The sequence below is a fragment of the Podarcis vaucheri genome (assembly GCF_965113315.1).
Source record: "Podarcis vaucheri genome assembly, chromosome: 5".
In the NCBI taxonomy this organism is placed as follows: Eukaryota; Metazoa; Chordata; class Lepidosauria; order Squamata; family Lacertidae; genus Podarcis; species Podarcis vaucheri.
This window is the reverse complement of record NC_138763.1, coordinates 73,346,310-73,367,985: the sequence shown is the minus strand read 5'-3', so window position 1 is coordinate 73,367,985 and position 21,676 is coordinate 73,346,310. Positions and strand designations below refer to the sequence as shown.

The window sequence follows — 21,676 nt, the reverse complement described above, 5'->3', positions numbered from 1 at the left end:
TTTAGGGTTATATCCAACAAGTCATACACAGAGTAGAACTACTGAAATCAATGGATAAATGCAGTTTTATTTTCAACATTCCCAACAAAATTACTTTTTGGAGAAATGGAATCAAGCATACACCTCATCATTATACTGTAACAAAATGTAAGGAGATGATAAAGTAGCAGCAAAAAAAATTGTTCACTTTTTATGTAAAAATATACTAAATCAGGATACATACACATTTGTGGCTTGAAAAGCAGTGACATGGTTTTCTTCGCAACATTTCCAAATCACATTTTTATGTTGCTGTACACACAGGAGAGGGAGCAGGGATGTCTTCAACCAATGTGCATTACCTGCTACTCCCCACCCATTCCAATTCAATGAAGCTTTCATCTGCACATGGGCCAGCCCGTCCATGAGGACTGGTGAAGCAGTCAACTCACGTGGCAGATCCAGCCTCTGAGGAGCATGTCGCCCACCGCTTCCTGTGCTTGTCGGCCGCCTCCTCCTCTGCTCACAGCCTGTTCCCTCTCTGGCTTTCTTTGACTCCCCACCAACACCTTCAGCATGCTGGGCTTTTTCCAGACCACCTCCAGTTGCCTCAGGTGGCTGCTGAAAAGTGGTGGCAGGGGCGCTGCAGAGGAAGCAGCAGCACTTTCTATTTTGTCTCATGCGGCAAAAACGTCCTAGGCTGGCCCAGACAATGGCTACCTGAAATGAACACACCTCAGATTAACTGCTGCTTACGTTTTCAAGTCAGGTGGAAGCTGGTTTGAGGGGAAACACATCAAACACCAGGTAATTCCCAAGAAGCTGGAGGATAGATAGGGATTGTGGTTAGCACCATGTGTCCATGGTTTCAAACTATCAGTGCTGGGAGCACACTGAGCTGAAGTAAACAGCAATATGCACATAGCCTCAAGTATAAGAATAGCTTTCTTAGGCAAAGTAGATTATAAGCAACATCAAGGATATATGCTCAAATACCATAACTAGTTCTCCATTCTTTATCATGCACTGTGGGGCAACAATTTGATCCTACTCGAGGAAAACTACAAACATTCACTGTGCTAACATTTACTTGTATTATTTCTGTAGTGAGGTTATTATTTGGAAAACGTAAGTTTTATGCAATTCTGTACTGTTGGTTTATTGTATATGATGTAAATATTTATATTTTTAAAATGGCAAATGTTTACGATTTATTATTTCATGCAGCTGATTTAAAAATAAAGTGTGCATTCTCTTACAAAACCTTATCTGTATATTAATTGTGTGTGTGCCTGCTATTAAGTGGTGGATTGTTTTAACTTTTTTTTACCGTGCTTCAGTTTTCACTGAAAACTTTGAAACTGCTTAGCAGTCTCTACTCAACCTTTATATTTCTAAACAAAGACCATATTTCCAATACAGTGGTACCTCAGGTTACATACACTTCATGTTACATACGCTTCAGGTTACAGACTCCGCTAACCCAGAAACAGTGCTTCAGGTTAAGAACTTTGCTTCAGGATGAGAACAGAAATCGTGCTCTGGCGGCGCAGCAGCAGCAGGAGGCCCCATTAGCTAAAGTAGTGCTTCAAGTTAAGAACAGTTTCAGGTTAAGTACGGACCTCCAGAACAAATTAAGTACTTAACCCGAGGTACCACTGTAATCTCTCCTCACAATGAAAGTGATATATTTTAAACCACTGGGAGAAATAAAAAGCTTAAAATGCTATACCGTCATACCTCGGGTTACAGACGCCTCAGGTTGCGTTTTTTTGGGTTATGGACCCGCCAAAACCCGGAAGTACCGAAACGAGTTACTTCCGGGTTTTGCACATGTGCAGAAGTGCTAAATCGCACTTTGCGCATGTGCAGAAGCGCTGAATTGCAACCCATGTGATTCATGCACAAGTGCAGAAATCATCGCCAGACACCAAAAGATATACAGTGGTACCTCGCAAGACGAATGCCTCGCAAGACAAAAAACTCGCTAGACGAAAGGTTTTTCCGTTTTCAATTTGCCTCGCAAGACAAATTTCACCTATGGGCTTGCTTCGCAAGACAAAAACATCTCGCGACTTTGTTTCCTTTGTCTAAAAACAAAGACATGTTTTGTTTATAAATAATAATAATAATAATAAATTTTATTTATATCCCGCCCTCCCCAGCCGAAGCCGGGCTCAGGGCGGCTAACAACAATAAAACAGTACAAAGGTACAACATAAACAACATTCTAAAATCATTCATTATAAAAATTAATTAATTCAAGCCACTAGCAACCATTGGGCCAGAGCTCTGCGAAGATTGCCGAGGGAGGGAGTCAGGCTGTGCCCTGGCCAAAGGCCTGGTGGAACAGCTCTGTCTTGCAGGCCCTGCGGAAGGATGTCAAGTCCCGCAGGGCCCTGGTCTCTTGTGACAGAGTGTTCCACCAGATCGGAGCCACAGCCGAAAAGGCCCTGGCTCTAGTTGAGGCCAGCCTAACTTCTCTGTGGCCTGGGACCTTCAAGATGTTTTTATTTGAAGACCGTAGGTTTCTCTGTGGGGCATACCAGGAGAGGCGGTCCCGTAGGTACGAGGGTCCTAGGCCATATAGGGCTTTAAAGGTTAAAACCAGCACCTTAAACCTGATCCTGTACTCCACCGGGAGCCAGTGCAGCTGGTATAGCACCGGGTGAATGTGATCTCGCAGCGAAGACCTCGTAAGGAGTCTCGCTGCAGCATTCTGCACCCGCTGGAGTTTCTGGGTCAGTCTCAAGGGCAGCCCCACGTAGAGCGAGTTACAATAATCCAGTCTGGAGGTGACCGTCGCGTGGATCACAGTGGCTAGGTCAGGGCGAGAGAGGTAAGGAGCCAACTGCTTAGCTTGGCGGAGATGGAAAAATGCCGCCTTTGTTATAGCTGCAATCTGCGCCTCCATGGAAAGGGAGGTGTCGAAGATTACACCCAAACTCTTAACGGACGGTGCTGGCACTAATTGCGCCCCCGCAAGAGATGGGAGTTGCCCCCCCCATCCCATATCGCCCCGTCCCAGCCACAGGACCTCTGTCTTCGAAGGATTTAGCTTCAACCGGCTCCCACGTAACCATCCAGCCACAGCTTCCAAACATCTGGTCAGTGTGTCTGGGGCCGAGTCAGGATGGCCATCCATCAACAGATAGAGTTGGGTGTCATCGGCATACTGATGACAACCCAGCCCAAAACTCCGAACAAGCTGGGCGAGGGGGCGCATAAAGATGTTGAAAAGCATCGGGGAGAGTATCGCGCCCTGAGGTACTCCACACACCAAGGAGTGGCGCGATGACAATTCCCCCCCCAAGCGCCACCCTCTGTCCCCGACCAGAGAGAAACGAGCGCAGCCATTGAAGGACTGTGCCCTGGATCCCCACGTCGGTAAGGCGGTGGTCCAAAAGTTCGTGATCGACCATGTCGAAAGCTGCTGATAGATCTAAAAGAATCAGCAGCCCTGACCCGCCTCGATCCAGCTGTCTACGAAGGTCATCTGTTAGGGCGACCAGAGCCGTCTCGGTCCCATGACCAGCGCGGAAGCCAGACTGGAATGGATCCAGAGCCAATGTTTCATCCAGAAACCCACCAAGCTGTTCAGCAACCGCTCTCTCAATCACCTTACCCAGGAACGGAAGATTCGAAACCGGGCGGTAATTGGATAGATCTAAAGGATCTAATGATGTTTTCTTTAAGAGCGGGCGCACCACTGCCTCCTTCAGTTCCCCTGGGAATGTCCCCGTGCCAAGGGACAAATTGATGATATTCCCCAGGAGGGCCCGCACCTCGTCTGGACACGCTCTAATCAGCCAAGACGGGCACGGGTCGAGAGAACAAGTGGTGGGCTTTCCAGCTCGGAGGAGTCTGTCCACATCGGCTGGGGATATCTGGTCGAAGTGGTCCAATACTGGACCCGAGGACAGTCGAGGGGCCTCCAGTTCCTTTATTGTATCCAAATTTTTGAACTGTTCTTTACAGTATGTGTGACTTTAAAGAGCAGTTAATAAACTGTTGTTGTACCAAATTTGGCTTTGTTTGGACTTTTTTTGACCCTAGGAACGCATTGATTTTCAATGCATTCCTATGGGATTTCGTGATTCGCAAGACGAAAAATTCGCTAGACGACAAAACTTGCGGAACGAATTAATTTTGTCTTGCGGGGCACCACTGTAGTTATAGGTAGGTAGCCATGTTGTTCTCCCGTAGTCGAAACAAAATAAAAAAAATCCTTTCAGTAGCACCTTAGAGACCAACTAAGTTTGTTATCGGTATGAGCTTTCGTGTGCATGCACACTTCTTCAGATAGATATAATTCTTCAAAAGATATAATTGCCTTGTGATCAAGATTCCTGCTGTATTTCACTATTAGGACTTTTTTTTATTTAGGACTTATAAAATGGTGACAAGTAGTTGCATTTGTGATAGGAAATAAGATTTAAAAGGATTTTGATGTATTAGTGATGAAATGTTATTTCTATCTTATTAGTTATGCATTGAGTAAAGGTAAAGGTACCCCTGCCCGAGCGGGCCAGTCTTGACAGACTCTGGGGTTTGTGCGCCCATCTCACATCTATAGGCCGGGGGCCAGCGCTGTCCGGAGACACTTCCGGGTCACGTGGCCAGCGTGACAAAGCTGCATCTGGCGAGCCAGCGCAGCACACGGAACGCCGTTTACCTTCCCGCTGGTAAGCGGTACCTATTTATCTACTTGCACCCGGGGGTGCTTTCGAACTGCTAGGTTGGCAGGCGCTGGGACCGAGCAGCGGGAGCGCACCCCGCCGCGGGGATTCGAACCGCGACCTCTCGATCGGCAAGCCCTAGGCGCTGAGGCTTTTACCCACAGCGCCACCTGCGTCCCCCCATGCATTGAGTACTGCTATGTTATTCATATTTACTTTTTTCCTCTCTCGCCTTTCTCTCAGTAGAGGACCCAAGGCAGCTTACAGCTAAATACAGCTAAAACATGCACAATCGGTATAATTATTAAAAAACAAATTTTGTTGTTGTTGTTGTTTAGGCAAATAAGTAACCCTATTAAAAACAGCCCTGAAAGACTTCTAAACCATTTAAAAGCACAAGTAGATCACACACCTTCATAAGGCCTTGTGCAACAGCCAGTTAATGGCCAAAGGTTTCTGAATCAAGTTTTTGCCTGTCCGCAAAAGGAAAGAGCCAACCTAGCCCTCTGTGGCAACGAGTTCCACAATTTGAGAGCAGTCACTGAAAAGGTCTACTTAGCATGCCTGTGAAGGTGGCAAGACATGGGAGTAAGGCCTCTCAATAATATCTCGAAGTCTGAGTAGAGTCCTATAGGGAGATGAACCCAATTCTCCAGAGATTTTTTTATGTAGTTGAAGCATTTTATAAACATCTAACTGGAAGCCTCAGGAAACAAAGCAGGACTTACTTCCACATAATTTTTTGCTGGGGCAAACTGCATATTTTACCAGAGGTATGGTCCTTCCCTTTCTTTGCACACAATAAACTCACATTAATTTATTACAGGAAGCAATCTGCCTGAAATGTTTAGGAACAGATGATGCCACCTCAACAGTTTTTAAAAAACGCAACTCCAAACAAGTTGCTGTTCGACCCTTACTGCGCTAAACAGTGGTAATGAAAAGTGGGGAAATGATGTGCCACCCTTTCAGTGTATAATTATGGGCGAAAATTATGCGGTGGCAGCTTTGAACACACAAGACTCGTACTTTTTGTGCGGCATCGAAGATGAAGAGGGACATCTAGCAACACAAGATTCCTAACTGATGCTTCCTTGGATCTCAAGCGCGCTCTGCAACATCCTCGCCCAACAGCGATCTGAAGCAGCTTGCGAAAGAGTACAGCGGTGTTGTAACACCAGGTCCAAAGAAGCACCACTGCACAGTATTTTCCCAAAGAGCCCCGCCCCTTTCTGTTTGGGCAGGTATTCCTTGGCAGAGAGCTTTCTTTTAGGCTAAAGTCACCGCTGCGAAGCAAGAATTAGAAGAAATCGCGAAGCATTCGGGAGCGGGAGGCGCTGGGAACCTTCAGAGGTAGGAAGAGGGTTAGTGGGTTATTTCGAAAGGGTGTCCCGATGGCTCCAAAACTGACCCGCAGCCGATCCAAACGAAGAGCAAGGCTAAAAAGCCCCGCTGCTGCTACAGCTGCCAGCATCGCTGCTCCCTTTCGGCGACCCGGCCCCCTTGGCGGCTCTTCCCTGAGGCACCAGGAGAGCGCCGTCGACGCCAGGGCTGGCGGCGGGGGCGCTCGGAGGACCGCGCTGCCGTGGCTCCTCCTAGAGGTGGTATGTGGAGAAGGACCCCCCTTCCCCTCCCTACCACCGGCCTCCAGAGCTGCCGCCATTGAAACCATACAATAAAAGCGACGGAAGGGAAAGGAGGAAGCGCGACGCGGGCATTGCGGCGGCGCCGGAGCGGAGGCGGCAGCAGGCGGGCAGGTGACCGGGAAGGCTCGGGGCGGGGGGAAAGGCTGCTCGGTTAATGCACCCCCGGAGGACAAGCCGTTGGGGCCCGCAGGGGAGGGTGGGGAAGGAGGCCTGTCGCCGTCACTGGCCGCCCCCGCCCCTCACCCAAAGCGGCGCCGCGGGAGGGGAAGCGGCCCCCGAAAGCAGCCGCAGGCTCCCCCCCCCCATTCCCACGCATGAAGGCGATGCGGGGAGAGGCGCGTCATCCCCGGTAGGGAGCAACGCGAGGGGAAGAGAGAAAAGGCGGCAGAGCGAGCCGTTGAAACAGAAAAAAAGCGGGAGTGGCGGCACCTCAGCGCGAGAGATGAGAATCTCTTCCCGCTGAGGCTGCGGCGCTTTTCCCGCTCCCGTTTTGTCCTCCTCAGAGGTCAAGAAAATGCCGCCGAGTGGCGTGAAGGGGGGGGGCGCCGCCCTCTGCGCTGTTTCTCCCTACCCCCCCCCCCATTTCTCTCGGGGGTCGCGATTCCCTCTCTCCCTCCCCACCGCACGGCTGTCCCAAGGGGGAGTGAGGTGAGGAGAGGTCACTTCCCCGGCGCTTCCCTTTCCGGGGCGCCTTTTCAGCGAGAGCCGGTTAACGGCATCCCAACCACTCCCCCCCCCGCCGCTCATCTCGGGCCACAAGCAGAACGAGGAGAGAGGCGGGAATTTGACGACCGAGTCCGGAGGTAGACGCCTCCCCCCCCCACCCGCCCCGCCAGAGGCTAGGAGGACGGGAATTGCGCGGGAAAGGGAACGGCGCTGGTTTCCCAGAGTTCCCTGCGCCTCACTGGCGGCTCGGGCATAAGCGCACGCTCTCCATCCTGCCTCTTTAAACGCTGGCCCCCTCACGCCCACCCACACACCCCCTTTAAGAAAAAACTGCCAGCCCGCGTCTTTCAACCGTCCGACCTATGAGCGCGCGCCCTAAAGAACGTTAGGCGGGGCGGGTCCCTCAGTGCGCGCGCGCCCCGCCCCCGACTCCGTATTAGCAACGTCTTCCTCCACGTTCTCGCCCGCTACATAAATAAGTTTTAATGCTTTGGCGGTTTGAATTTGAAAGAAACAGAAAGGTTCCTGCTTGAATTTAAAGGCCAGCCCCTTTAAAGAGTGGGGCGTTCTTATATGAGGACGAGCAATGTCACACCTCCCTCTTCTGAGAGGGAGTGTTATGGATGGAGGAAACGGTCGCGGAGCATGCGCAGTGCGTTTCTCTATTTATGAAGCGCTATGTGTATGAATTGCGAGGTCTTGAGGTTTCTTGTTTTGTTTTTCCAAATGGTTGTCTACCTCTTTCTACATTTTCTCTTACTCTCCCACGCAGCCCCTCAATCGATCACTACTGCCATAATAAAAAAAGAACACATATCATGGTTATATCAGCCACTTTGAAACCCCGCTTGTTGACAGGAATGTAAATGTTTTAGATAAATATATTCTGCATCATGCCAGAAGATTCAATGGAAATAATAAAGTTGCCACATAATTTGAGCAATGTGATCTCCCTATTATTTAGGCCCAGTTCCCACTGAATTGGGACACAGGTGGCGCTGTGGGTTAAACCACAGAGCCTAGGGCTTGCTGACCGGAAGGTCGGCGGTTCAAATCCCCGCAACGGGGTGAGCTCCTGTTGCTCGGTCCCTGCTCCTGCCAACCTAGCAGTTCGAAAGCACGTCAAAGTGCAAGTAGATAAATAGGTACCACTCCAACGGGAAGGTAAATGGCGTTTCCGTGTACTGCTCTGGTTCGCCAGAAGCGGCTTAATCATGCTGGCCACATGACCCGGAAGCTGTACACCGGCTCCCTCGGCCTGTAAAGCGAGATGAGTGCTGCAACCCCAGAGTCGGCCATGACTGGACCTAATGGTCAGGGGTCCCTTTACCTTTACCTTACCCACTGAATTGGTAGTCTGATGATTCCCTTCTCCCTATCATCTAGTCTAGTGTATATACTTTTCTGTATGGGGAACATTAAATCATGGATATCTCCCCCTGCGAGCAGAAGTGCTGCAGCCACTTATAATGCTCTATTTCTTAACTTTTCATTCTTGTTTTTGTAATTTGTATTTGTAGTTTTACATATTTAGGTAATATTTGTGTGTTTTTCCAGTGCACTGCTTAGAAATATTTTGTATATTGAGCAGTATAAAAATGGTCTTAAATGCATTTTTTTTTAAGAAAAGAAAAATCAGAAGTGCCCTTTATGTGCTTAGGAAACAAGTGAGAAGGAGAAGCAGTATTGGCATGTCTGCTGGCCTTGCCCACAACCTGTACACCTTCGGTTGAAGGTTTGGTTTTCTATATATTTGGGAGCCCTAAGCTTCCAAACCTTACACTGAATGTATGAAGGCAATGGATGAGAAGTCAGTAGGCAAACTGGAGGTGGGACCAGTGGGCTACACGCCCTCCTCTCCTCTGATTCCCTGAATGCATGGAGAGCATTTCTGAACAGGGCTCACATCACCTAGATAACACATGAATTAGGTCGCCCTATCTCAGAAATACAAGTAGACATGCAGCTTTCTACACAAATGCAAAACATTGTTTATGCTAACATCAGGAATCTATCCACAGACAACACTTCTACCTTCTGGGGTTTTCACTTTTCCTATGTTTCTGTATCTTAAAGAACTACAAGTCTGACAGGAATTGCATTAAACAGGTGCAGTTTGCTTTATTGTTTTATCCTCATTCTGAGAATGCTGCAGCTGTTTGAATTTCAACATATAATTTGGTACGGGCAAATCCTATTTTGTGCACATTTGATGCACATATGACCCTGCACACACTTGACAGGTTTGGTACCAGAAAAGGGTGGAATGAGCTTACATGCAGCCCACTGCCTGCACACAATGACCTGGGACGTAACCCCCGCATAAATGGGTTGCCTTCGTTGAAGGCAGAGAGCTTTTGCCAGGGGAAAAGGTTGCCATCCTATTTCCCTTCACATAGGCACACAAAAGCTACACAGCACAAACAAATAACAGTATAATGATGCATTTAACTAAGCCTAAGTACACGTAACTGAAATAATTGCAGTTACTTGACCTTTTTATCACTGCTCCATTTTCCTCCTCTTCCTTTGTTGTCTCCTGTGTGCCTCTTTCACTTTGTAAAGTGCCAAGCACACAATGGGCATTATGTACAGAATAGGGTGTGGGGGTGTGGCCTGGTTTCTGAGCAAATACAGGCTATTTTACCAGATGTGTGTAAGTCAGGTACATCTCCATAGTTAGATCACAACCCTGAGATCCATTTATCTCTATGCTAGGACAAGTTTCATCTGTGTGTGAGGCGTCCAGGTTAAAAGCCACAGATCAGGTCAAATAAAAAATGGAAATAACTTATATATTACTTATTACATATAAGATATACATGCCTTTGTGGCCATATGGTATCAAAATGTAGTGTATTCCGATGCAATGGAGGATACAGCTTCCATATTTTTCATAGTTGTGTAGCAAAGACAATTTCAACAGGTACAGTTATGCTCACTCCTTCATGACAAAGCTATTTTCACTTTACACAATTTTTAAAAGTATAGAAGCCTATTTTTAGTTTGCATTGGAACAGCCTAGGATAATATGAGAGGCTGTTACATGAACGGGTTTGGTTGTAATAGGAGAAATTGAATCAGACAAATGGGACATCTATCCATTGTTGCAGCGCGGAGTGCTCTTGCTCACTGTTCCAGTCAGTATCCTTCCTCCAGGATACTCTATTCCATTTCCCCACATAGTTCTCCAGATCCCTCGGGCAAATCAGTGTTTTGTGGTCACAGTCTTCACCCTGTTTTTGAGGTGTGTCTCACACAGGGTTTTTTCTCTCTCAATTTATGTTTGTACTGTACTTCTGCGACATGGGATTCCTTCACACCTGTTCATAACATCATATGTGTGTGTGGTAAAGGTCTTGCTGCCTAAGCACTGACACCCACATGAACATCGAACGAAGAAACTGGCTATGAAAACTTTGTTTCAGATGTATCATGGGTGTTGGCAGCTGTGCCATGTTAGTTGTTCACGTTGTGGACTACTTGGTACAATACTGAAAGTATTGTTTCCATACCAATTACATGACTACAGATCATTTATGTTTTGCAGTTTGTTAAGGGTTGCTGGGAATTCTAATTCTGTTGGGGGCAAACTACAAGGCCCAGAATTCTTTGGAGGGGAATGTGTTCTGAACGTATAGCGTAGTCAGGTATAGTGTGTACACAGCCTTAAATCTTGCTCCCCAACATTTTTTAAAAAATCCAGCTCCTATTATATCACACCCAATATCAATCCTTGTTTCACCCTTTGTATGTTTTATATTAGGACAAGCAAATAAGAATAATCTGCCAGAAGACTGAACAACACAGAGCGACAACATGTCGGCCCGAGGTGGAAAGAAAAAAATGACCAAAATGTCTCGCTCTAGCAGAGCAGGCGTTATTTTTCCAGTGGGCAGAATGATGCGATACTTAAAGAAAGGAACATACAAATTCCGGATAGGAGTGGGAGCTCCTGTGTACATGGCAGCTGTCATAGAATATCTAGCAGGTAAGAACATGTTTTAATTAAATTAATGAAGTGGCAAGGCCAAGTGCTTGCACAACACTTCTGGAAATGAGGCTGTATAATGGTAAAGAAATCATTTGCTTGTTTGATGTTGTTGAGTTCAAGCTTTTAACAGAGCAGTGGGAATAGTGGACATTTGATCATGCATGCTTTATCCCAAGTGGGAAAGCTTTTCTTTTTTGTAAGAAGCTTTGGGCACTATATAATTGAAAAGCAGGATATAAATAGAAATCGTCAAATAATAGTGCAATCCTAATCCCTCGATTATGGCTGGAGGGGTCACGATGGCACACTGTTTGCCTCTTTGCCAGTAGAGAGGGTTCCACTGTGCTGGAAGGTCCAGGTGGGCAGAAAGCTCTTGCCAGTTCTCCTGCTAGTGGGAGCAGGAAGAAAGCTCTGAAATGGTGCCTTTAGGAGCAGGATGCTAGCAGCCTAGAACTGGTATAGTGAAAAGAAAGATTGGAAGCTACCCCCCTGCACTGCAAGCTGGCAACGCTCGGAATGTGCTGCTCTGCTCCTCCCCCATTTAGTAAATTCAGTAAATCATTAAAAGCAAAGGTATTTAAATATCCACATCCCAGGCTTTTTTCCATTTCAAGGAAGGACCTAGAATTTTACAGATCTAGGAAATGAAACTGTGAGGTGGTTCACAAGTGACCTAGATGTGTAAATTATTTATATAGTGAGTCCCAGGAGCAGATGTATCTTGTTACTGACATGTATCCCAATGTATTTGTAGCAGAAATATTGGAATTGGCTGGTAATGCTGCAAGGGACAACAAAAAGGGAAGAATTGCTCCAAGACACATCCTTCTGGCAGTTGCTAATGATGAGGAGCTGAATCAGGTATGCTTTACAAACAATTTACAGAAGATAATTGCATTGGATAACTGTTAATTACTGTTGTAGTGCTGTAGTTCAACACTACTAGGGGAAAAAAAGTTGAAAAACCAAGATCTCATGGTTTCTTACAGTTTTTTCTGAATTTGCCAAACAAGGTGTTGCATGGCTTGCAGTTATTCTTCATGAATAAGTTTGCTGTTCTTTGTTTAAAGGTTTCGGGGGGGGGGGGGAGAGAGAAAGTGAAAAACTAAACATTAAGCATGGAAGTGTTTGGAGTCAATTTAAAGCATTCTTATCAACCTGCTCTACATGGGGCAACTCTACAGTCATGTGCTTCTGATTTGAATAGTACATGCTGCCCCAGCAGAGAAATGTTTAAGAAAGGGTATACTAACAGCTATACTGTTATAATGCCACAAAATGCAATCACCTAAACTTCAATCCCATACCTACTTACCTGGGAGTAAACTCCATTGAACTTGGTCCAAGTTTAACTGCTGGAGGTTTGTGCTGTTGTTTTCCAGTTGCTTTGTTTCAACCATTACTGCCATGGTTTTACACCACTCTGAAATCTATACAGAGCAGTGTTCAAATATTTCAATGAATCAGATTGATTTAGAGGCTGGGGGGCATTCCTCCCTCTTCTCTCCCCTCCTTTTTGCATGATTCATGTGGATGAAAGCTGAAGCTCAAGACAGGTGTCACAAAGAGTAGCATATCAGATTGAGGTGTGCTACTTTATACAGTGGTACCTCTGGATACGAATGGGATCTGTTCCAGAGCCCCATTCGCATCCTGAAGTAAACGTAAGATGTGACTGTGTGTGCGCGGGTCACATTTCACCGCTTCCGTGCATGCGGGTGACGTCATTTTGAGTGTCTGCGCATGCGTGAGCGACGAAACCCGAAAGGAACGCGCTTTGTTACTTCCGGGTCGCCGTGGAGTGCAACCTGAAAATATTCATCCCGAAGCTACTTCAACCTGAGGTATGACTGTATCTTTGACATCCATAAACTATAGTACTACCAAAATTATCACGTACCCAATAGAACAGGCTTCCTCAACCTCGGCCCTCCAGATGTTTTGAGACTACAATTCCCATCATCCCTGACCACTGGTCCTGCTAGCTAGGGATCATGGGAGTTGTAGGCCAAAAACATCTGGAGGGCCAAGTTTGAGGAAGCCTGCAATAAAACATACCTTTATAAGACCCAACCAAAATGTAACATAACAGTGAATAAACTTCTCCATAACTCCTCAGTTGGCTGGATATACTATACTGCACTGAAATGTTTAAATGTTTTATTCTTGAATGTTTCTGGCACACTTGCTATGATGTCCAGCCACACCCTTTGAGAACCACTGTGGTAGATTGTTAAAAGGGATGGGAGAGTGTGAGAGAGAAAGTTAAGGAATGAAAGGAGTGGGAGGAGACAATGGGCATCGGCATTGCAGAAAGGATTGATGATGGTTCAGTGTTTATGCATGTGTTCAGAGGCAGCCTACTCCTGAGTGTTAAGTTTGTGGGAGGGCAAAAGTCTGCAGTAGTTTAGTGATGAGGGGCTCGTACTCTTCACAATCTCAGAGATGCCTTTATTCCCAGAACTCTGGCCCAGCATTGAAAGTAGACTCCTGAGCTGCCCTAGTGAGGTCTTGGCATAATTTACATTGGAGGAAATTGGGGAGAATAGGAAGGGAAGCAGGGGTTGGTTTTGCCAGATTGGGGAAAGAACATGAGAAGTGGGATGAAATGGTACACTCTCTGGGTGAAGTTTGCAGCAGTGGAGAGGGATACTTAACTATTATAGAGAGAAGTGCTAGTAGTTTAATCTCTGTGGGAACTAGGCCACCACACTGCAAACCGGGGGCAGGGAGGCTACACTTGCTTAATGTTTTATTTTTCTAGAATTCTTACTATAAATTCATTCACTTATCTTGGGCTGGGCATTTACTACTGTGCCTCTGTGTTCACTTTAACTGTGACAGTTAAAGTGGACCAGTGTTCTGTGGTTAAAATGCAACATGGTAGTGTTGTTTTTACTTGCTGGATAGCTTGTGGGTTGCCTCACTAGTTTTATCAACTTAAGGCTTCTGCTTAGCTCCCAGTTTCTACTTTTGGCAGATTGAGTCTGAATTGTGTTGGCCGCAGCGTTATGTAGCCAGGCATGCTGCTGAAGTGCCAGACTCCACTCCAGAAATACTTGGACATGCACAAAAAGAGTGGCTCAGTTCTCATCCATGAGAATGTGATAACAGCATAAACGAGTATATTGTCACCAAAGCTCATGGGCCTTCAGTATCAGCAATCTGATTTATAAATTGTGTCTTCCTTTTTGTATTAAATGTAGGAAATATAACTGAATTTATTATTTTTATTTTGCTTATTTGATCACATTTTTATTCTTTTAAGCATGAAAGCAGAGATGCATATTTGGAGTTTTTTCCATTTTGTACAGTGAATTGTTTGTAAAAACAACAAGCAAATCTATCAAAGTGAATGAGTACCCTCAAGAGAACTTGTATTCAGGTATGTCCTGTCTCTGTACACTGCTTCTTTCTGCAGTTGCTAAAAGGAGTGACCATTGCAAGTGGAGGTGTCCTGCCCAGGATTCATCCAGAGCTTCTTGCCAAAAAACGAGGCACCAAAAGCAAATCTGATACTATCCTTTCACCTTCTCCAGAGAAGAGAGGGAGGAAATATTTGGGGACCAAGAAGACTGGAAAGAAAACAAAGGCTGCAAAAGCCCGGGCACCCAAAAAGGTAAGCAAAACTTGGACCAAGCAGCTCTCTTTGGAAAACAGGCTATGCCATCCCTCTTAGGACTGGTCTCATTGTCTCATTATAATGCCTTTCTTTGTGGTCAGGTTCATTTCAGAGGGTGCTCATTATTAATAGCCTCAATATATACTGTGCAAGAGCAAACTAGAACTTCTTGTAAGATAACTTTCTCTGTAAGTTACTTTAAAGGAGTAACTCACGCTTTTCAAGAGTTTGGCTGCCATATAGGGTTGTAATATATAAGAGGAGGGAACCCTTACATATAATGCTATCCTTAATACTTAATAGTATAAAGAGGGAATAGACTTCACCATTTTTGGGGAAAAAATAATTTGGAAATTAGTCTCATTGAATTATATCCAAAGGAAGCTCCTTCCATCTGAGAAAGTGAACTTTTGGGTGACTTCAACAGAGTTTATTTCCAAGTAGTTATGCTTAAGACCACAGTCTTGGTGTTTTTTGTTTTTAACATAGATTTAAAGAGCTGATTTGTTTTCTCCACTTCCAACATATGCCAGGAGATAGAAAAACTATAGATGAGTCACACATGGATATGTTAACAGTTTTCAAAATCTATCAGAGCTGCAAATGGACACCTGACCTGACCAAGATAGCACAGATTAAAGGAAACCCAACTCTGCAAGGCAAAATATATTTATGTTTAATACTAGCATTGATCTTCACATTGTCCATTTGAGAGCCAAGTCACACCTTTACCTATAAGGTGTTAAGATCCTTACACAATGGCTCTTCTGTTTTGTTCTTACACAGTAAGATGCTTATGTGAACTAGCCCCTCATGTGGAAAACAAAAAAGTTACCACGTCAGAGGAAACTCTAGTTGTGAATATTGGGGGGGGGGGTGTTTCTCTGACAGTACATTTCCCCACCTACTCTGTTAGGTTTTCTTCTTCTTAATGTTTCTTTTCCCTGCCCCCAATAGAACAAACAGAAGGAGAATGAAAAAGAAGGAGCATCAAATTCAGCAGCTGATGATGGACCTGGTGATGGGTTCACTATACTCTCCTCCAAGAGTCTTCTTCCAGGACAGAAGGTACCAAGTTAGAGAACAGTACAATAAAATTATGTCCACACTATCCCCACCAAAATTTGCTCTGTTGTCTCTCGCTTTGCATATATTTTAGTCAGGGTTTCCTCAAGATCCAGGAAGTATTTTTATGAAGCAATTCCTTCTTTTAAGAAAAAAAAAATCATGATGAAGTAGCCACTCTGCAGATCTTCACTCTAGGAGCTACATGTTTAAGCTTTCTCCTGTTTTAAACAGGCCATGCCCCTGCTATTCAATTATGCTTCTTACTGAGGTCTCACCCTCTCCTCATTCACAGCAACGAATATTCTCTCTCTCTCTCTCTCTCTCTCTCTCTCTCTCTCTCTCTCACACACACACACACACACACACACAGAGAGAGAGAGAGAGAGAGAGAGAGAGACTCTGTGAGAAAGTGTTGCATGAAATAGGTATGGGTTATTTATAAGGCACAAATTCCAGGGGTCTGGGACTGCATTAGTTTGCACTGCAATAATCTTAACATCTCTGAACGCTGTGCTGCTACTTCATGCACTGTGCTGCAATACCTCTCCCCATATAAACCAACCCGGATTCTGTGATCACTATCTGGAGCCCTGCTTCATGTGCCTCAAGAGGTCCGGAGGGTGGCAACACAAGAATAGGCCTTTTCTGCAGTGGCTCCCCGTTTGTGAAATGCTCTCCCCAGCGAGGTTCGCTCACTGCATGCCCTCATTAAATATCCTTACGTGCCAAGCGAAAATGTTCCTCTTTGACCAGGCTGATTAATATTCTGTGGGCTTTTAAATGTGTGTGGGGGGGAATGGGGCACGTGTGGGGGGGTATTGTTTTGCTTTTGTTCTCACTATTTGTTCTTTCTCTGTGATGTGAACCACCCTGAGAACTTCCAATGAAGGGCAGTATATAAATTTAATGATAGTAATAATAGGAAGATGCAGCTTTAGTAAAACTGAAATCCAAAAATGTTAGGTATTTCTTGTGCAAACTGAAAACAATGAACCTATTAGAGGGGAAGTTATGTGCCCTTAGTCCAGTTTATTTCAGGTGAATCTCTGTGACTATAGATACATATGCATATAGTAAACACAGAAATCAAGTGCCCTGATCAGCTGGGGGTGGGAAAGCAGGGTTCTTTCTATAGGTGAATGAGTAATTGTTTCCATAGGTGAATGAGTAATTGCTTGCATAATTCCTCCCTGCATCCAGATGCTTGCGCTGCAGTCAGAAAACTGGCAGTTATTGTAACCTTTTGTTGGTTAGGGGACTGGATTTTGTACCCTTTCTCCCATTACCTCCTTCCCCTGAATGGGTGATCAGCGTTATCACCAGTTATCTGATACAAGCTATGCACACAGAAACCCAATTACTGCTGTGCACATGTGCAGCTGGGTTTGGGCCAGATTAATGCATTACTTGATTATAAAGATAGGCATTTAAAAGATAGCAGGGGTTTCTAAGGAAAAGAGCATGTGGTCATCTTGTATTTAAAGGCTCTGTTTGAAGTCTGAAAAGTGAGCTGCTCGTAGCCCTAGTTTGAAAGTGAGAGGCTTGCAATTTGATAGCAGCTTGGTAGCAATAAGAAAATGAAGTACAATCTGCTTTCTGTTTTAGTAGTTTAGTATTCAGACAATTTCACAGCATCAGTAAATAAATGCAAAGTGCATAGCAGCGCGCGCGCACAAACACACACATGGGATGTGAACAGGCTAAGACTACATAGGAAATATACAAGTTACGGTTAGCAGCTCACTGAAAGCATAAACTTGGTTAGCAGCATAAAGGCAATTTCTTTGCTGGGAATGTTAGGAAAGGACCTGAAAATAGAGCTTGTCAGTATCCTGATGCCTTTATATGAATCTATGATATGGTCACTTTTTGAATCCTATGTTTGGTTCTGGTTTCCTCATCTCAAAAAAGTATCTCTGGATACAATCTGCTGGGGTCATAGAGTAGGAGATGGATTTTGATTTCATGCAATCCAATTGCAGGTTTCTTGAAGACAGCTATTTGGCATGTTTGAAACAAGATTTTGTACTTTATAGTCTTTTAGTCCAATCCAGCCAGCTTCTTTATATGCTTGTGAATTCTTTCTCCTGTTTCATTGGCATCTTGCAGCTCTCTCTGACGCAGAGTGACATCAGCCATATTGGTTCTATGAAAGTAGAAGGCATTGTGCACCCTACTACTAGTGAAATAGACCTCAAAGAAGAAGTAGGTAAGTCTCTAAGACTCTTTTTTTAAGGAGATGGGGATATTTGAACCTTTGAATTGTAATTCTGAATTTTCCAGGGGGACTGTTGAAGTCTAACCTTAACATCAGAACTCAAAACTAATATCTACTTTGGGCTACAACTTCCATCAGCCCCAGCCAGTGTGGTTGAGCTGACTGGCAGTTGTAGTCCAAACCTTTGGAGGTCTCTAGGTTGGTGAAGTCTGAGTTATGTGTAACAAAAGCTCTTATTTGTATTGCAGTTTCCATATTTGTAGCAATTGTTTTATTTTTAACAGTGATATAATTCAAATGTCTTGTTTCAAGATTTCAAATGCCTATGTATCTCATAACACAATAAGTTGATGCAATACTATGTTAGCTTTTTAATTACACCATCCTAAAGTTGGCTGCATTTGCTATGTACTTAGGCTTCTGCTAGTGTTTTAAGAGTTTTGTTTGTTTATTGTCTTTTAGACACCTCATAAAATGAATTATCTTGGTGTCTTACAAATAGAAAAAATAAAAACCACAGTGCGATAAAACTATAATAAACTTGAGACAGCCAGCACAATATTTATCTACATTTTAAATGGAAAGGTGAGGCACTGGGAGGAGGGGAAATAATTTTATTTGAATTGGTAAATGAATCTTTGACCGTAGGGCTGTAGGCTCAAAACTGATAGCTGACTTACTTCAGATTCTATATTTTTATGTGAAAAATCCACTAGTATTTTAATAGAAACGTGTCTTGCTTTTTTGCCCCCCAGGTAAGGCACTGGAAAAGTCTGGAGGTAAAGAGTTCTTAGAAACCATAAAGGAACTCCGTAAAACACAAGGACCTCTGGAAGTCACAGAAGGTAACCTCTTTTGTTTATTGCAGAATTTTTTTAAAATTAATTTTATTAATTTATTTAATTTTATTAATCATTTAGTATTTTCTCCTTACAAATAGTGTTTTTTTCTTGCTTTTTCTTGTTGTTTGTCTTTGGAATAACTTTTCGAAAAATGAATGAGTTATTTCAGTGTCTGTGGTATTCCATCCCACAGGTAGCTTGTATTGCAACAGAATAAAGACTGCCTTATATTTTTATAAGGAATGTTATTTTGGTTTGGAAGTATGAATGAATAGCAGGCTTAACAGTTTCATTTGCCACACTCACTGTAGCAAGTGTGGAGCTGCCCTCTGTGGAGTTTGAGAGATGTTAAGCCTTAAATCCAATTCTGAAGCTGCAGAGCTTAGTGGTTGCACAGTGATTTTTGTACCCTCCAGAGTCACATGACGACCCTCCCCTCACTGGGTGGAGGATGGCAAAGGCACCTTCAAGCAGTGGTATGCAAGCAAGCTTGCTCCCATCCCGCTGGTTCTTCCTGAGGAAAAGCCAAACAGAGGGATGGGGGCTGGCAACAACAATTTTTGGCTTCTGTAGCCAAAAAGTATTGGTTTCCGTAGCCAAAAAGTATAGACCTGATTAAACTGACAGGGTGTTTTTAACGCCTAACATATTTGCTTTTTTCTCCCATTTTTTCCTCAGCTGCTCTCAGCCAGTCTACTGGTCTAGCAGCAAAGTTTGTCATTCACTGTCACATCCCACAGTGGGGTTCAGACAAATGTGAAGAGCAACTGGAGGAGACTGTAAAGAACTGTTTAACTGCTGCTGAAGACAAGAAGCTGAAATCTGTGGCTTTCCCACCTTTCCCCAGTGGCAGGTATGTGGTTTTCTCTGTAAAGCCCCACCACTTAGTTATAAATGTTTCAACATCTTGTCAAATTTGTCACAAAACAAATTTGTAAGTGTGAGGTGAAGGCTTGCCATATATTCTTTTTCCTGCCAGAGGTCTTGCACCTTTAATGACTGCATAATGTTCAACTTTTTCAAGTCATTGTATCTCTGTGTCAAGGAAAGCATCGCTTTCTGAACTTATAGTATTTCACGCAACTACTAAAGAGCTTTGCTAGAAAGGAGTTGGCTGCCTTAATGATTTCTGTGACTGGCTTTATATTTCAATAGCTGTGGCCTTTTTCAGTGCTGTCCAAGGATTTAGGTATGCTAGGTGAAATGTTAAGATACTTCTCTCAAACAGTGTCTCCTCTGCCCAGTAGCCATTCATCACTTACATTGTGTGGTATACTATCTTTTTGAATTTCATTATGACTGCCATTGTGCTTTGAGAAGCACTATCAGCCAGCTTCTCTTCCCATAATTCCCTTCCCTTTATTTCCATGACCAAGTAAGCTCTACTATCTGTATCTTGAAACTACTGTTATTGATTCAGCTACATCTTGATCTTGATCCACTGCACTCTTTCCAAGCTTCATGTCCCTATGAGCCCTTGCCTGTTATCATTCCTCTTCTTCCCAAACAAAGATTATCCATCCTTTATAAATATGCTGATATTCCTGGACAGCAGATACCCATTTCTCCATAAGTCTATTAGGCTGGTGCATATGTATTTTTATGTTAGCTTGATCATAGTTACTGTGGTCCAAATTTTCTCAATCCATTCAAATATAGTAGGAGATACGCTTTTTCTGATTTTTAGCTGCTATAATCTTAGCAATTATAAGGTTGAACATTATTGATAATTTTCTGGAATAACATCTTTGAGATAATGAGTTGAGCATTTATAAAGTACATTTAGCTCATAATTTGGGCTAATGCTCTTATGTTCAAGCTTTAATGCTGATCTCTTTCCCCCTGTATATAGAAATTGCTTTCCAAAACAGACTGCAGCCCAGCTGACACTCAAAGCCATTTCTTCCCATTTTGATGACTCCAGCCCTTCTTCCTTGAAGAACATTTACTTCGTGCTTTTTGACAGTGAGAGCATTGGCATCTACGTGCAAGAGATGGCAAAGCTAGATGCAAAGTAGCAACAGAAGCCAAATGAAAATTTATTTTTCAACATGAATATGAGTAGGAATGAATTAGAAGTGGGTTTTATTTTTAAAATATTGTGAGGACGGAGTATGTGAGTAGCTTTGAAGTTTTGTGATGGGTGGAGGGTTTTTGTTAATTGGGGGGGGAGAAGGGGAATTTGTTTGGGAGAATTTGAACGGAAATTATACTATGCTTTAGGCACCCTCTACCATTTTGTATCATCCCTAAGAAATTACATTGCCAGCTCTCTTTACCTTTTAATGTTTCGAGTTATTTTAGTTTAGACCTTTTCAAGATTAATCTCATTTTAGAGTAGCAAGACAATTCAACACAGAGTGGGTGGGAAAATGAATTGTTTGCTCTTTCTTTCCCCACTGGTAGTTAGAAAACCTTGTTATGTCTACATTCTATGTTGGAGAAAGTAATTTCAAAGAAAACTTCACTTGGTGCTTTACTGTTTTACCCCAGAATGAACTGTAATTGCTGAGAAAATGTCATCTTATTTGTTTTTATATAAAAAAATGTGGCATCATGCTTTTTAAAAACTTGAAACAAAACCTTTTCACTTAAGACTTATTCTCAAGGGAAAACATTCAGTTTTATGACAGAGAAGTCTCTTGGAACAATGAGACCAGTTCCATCCCAGTGTGTCATTCAGCATTGCCAATGGGAAAGATGTGTGGAATGGACTATATTGTAGTTTTGCACTACTAAAAGACACCACAGAATCTGACAAATGGAGCGGGGATACAAATGTACTAAAAAAAGCAACCATGCAGTCAGATTGTAGTTGAATTTCCTCCCCCCCCCAAAAAAAAAAAAATCAGGTACAGTCATACCACATGTTGCGTCCGCTTCATGATGCATCTTTTCGTGTTATGTCCCGCGGCAACCCGGAAGTTCCAAAATGGGTTACTTCCGGGTTTCACCACATGCA

The 21,676-nt window shown here is 43.9% G+C and overlaps 1 protein-coding gene and 1 long non-coding RNA gene across 6 annotated transcripts; one reads left to right on the top strand and one right to left on the bottom strand.

Annotated features, from left to right (window-relative positions):
- Window positions 1-47: 47 nt before the first annotated feature.
- LOC309532200 lies at window positions 48-6,203 on the bottom strand. The gene is made up of 2 exons (XR_014219643.1): window positions 6,070-6,203; window positions 48-699 (listed from the first exon to the last, which is right to left on the bottom strand). It is a non-coding gene; the product is annotated as an uncharacterized lncRNA (long non-coding RNA).
- Window positions 5,454-21,292, top strand: MACROH2A2 (macroH2A.2 histone). Of its 5 annotated transcripts, none has more exons than XM_082222196.1 (9): window positions 5,454-6,011; window positions 10,737-10,961; window positions 11,719-11,825; window positions 14,386-14,583; window positions 15,544-15,654; window positions 17,764-17,863; window positions 18,628-18,717; window positions 19,393-19,567; window positions 20,567-21,292. In XM_082222196.1, exons 2-9 carry the CDS (start codon window positions 10,790-10,792, stop codon window positions 20,730-20,732), a joined length of 1,119 nt encoding a protein of 372 aa, XP_082078322.1. In that variant the 5' UTR covers window positions 5,454-6,011; window positions 10,737-10,789; the 3' UTR covers window positions 20,733-21,292. The 5 variants fall into 5 exon arrangements, with proteins under 5 accessions (XP_082078322.1, XP_082078321.1, XP_082078325.1 ...); XM_082222195.1 differs by lacking the exon at window positions 5,454-6,011 and adding an exon at window positions 6,276-6,415; XM_082222199.1 differs by lacking the exon at window positions 5,454-6,011 and adding an exon at window positions 6,286-6,411.
- The last annotated feature ends 384 nt before the right edge of the window (window positions 21,293-21,676 follow it).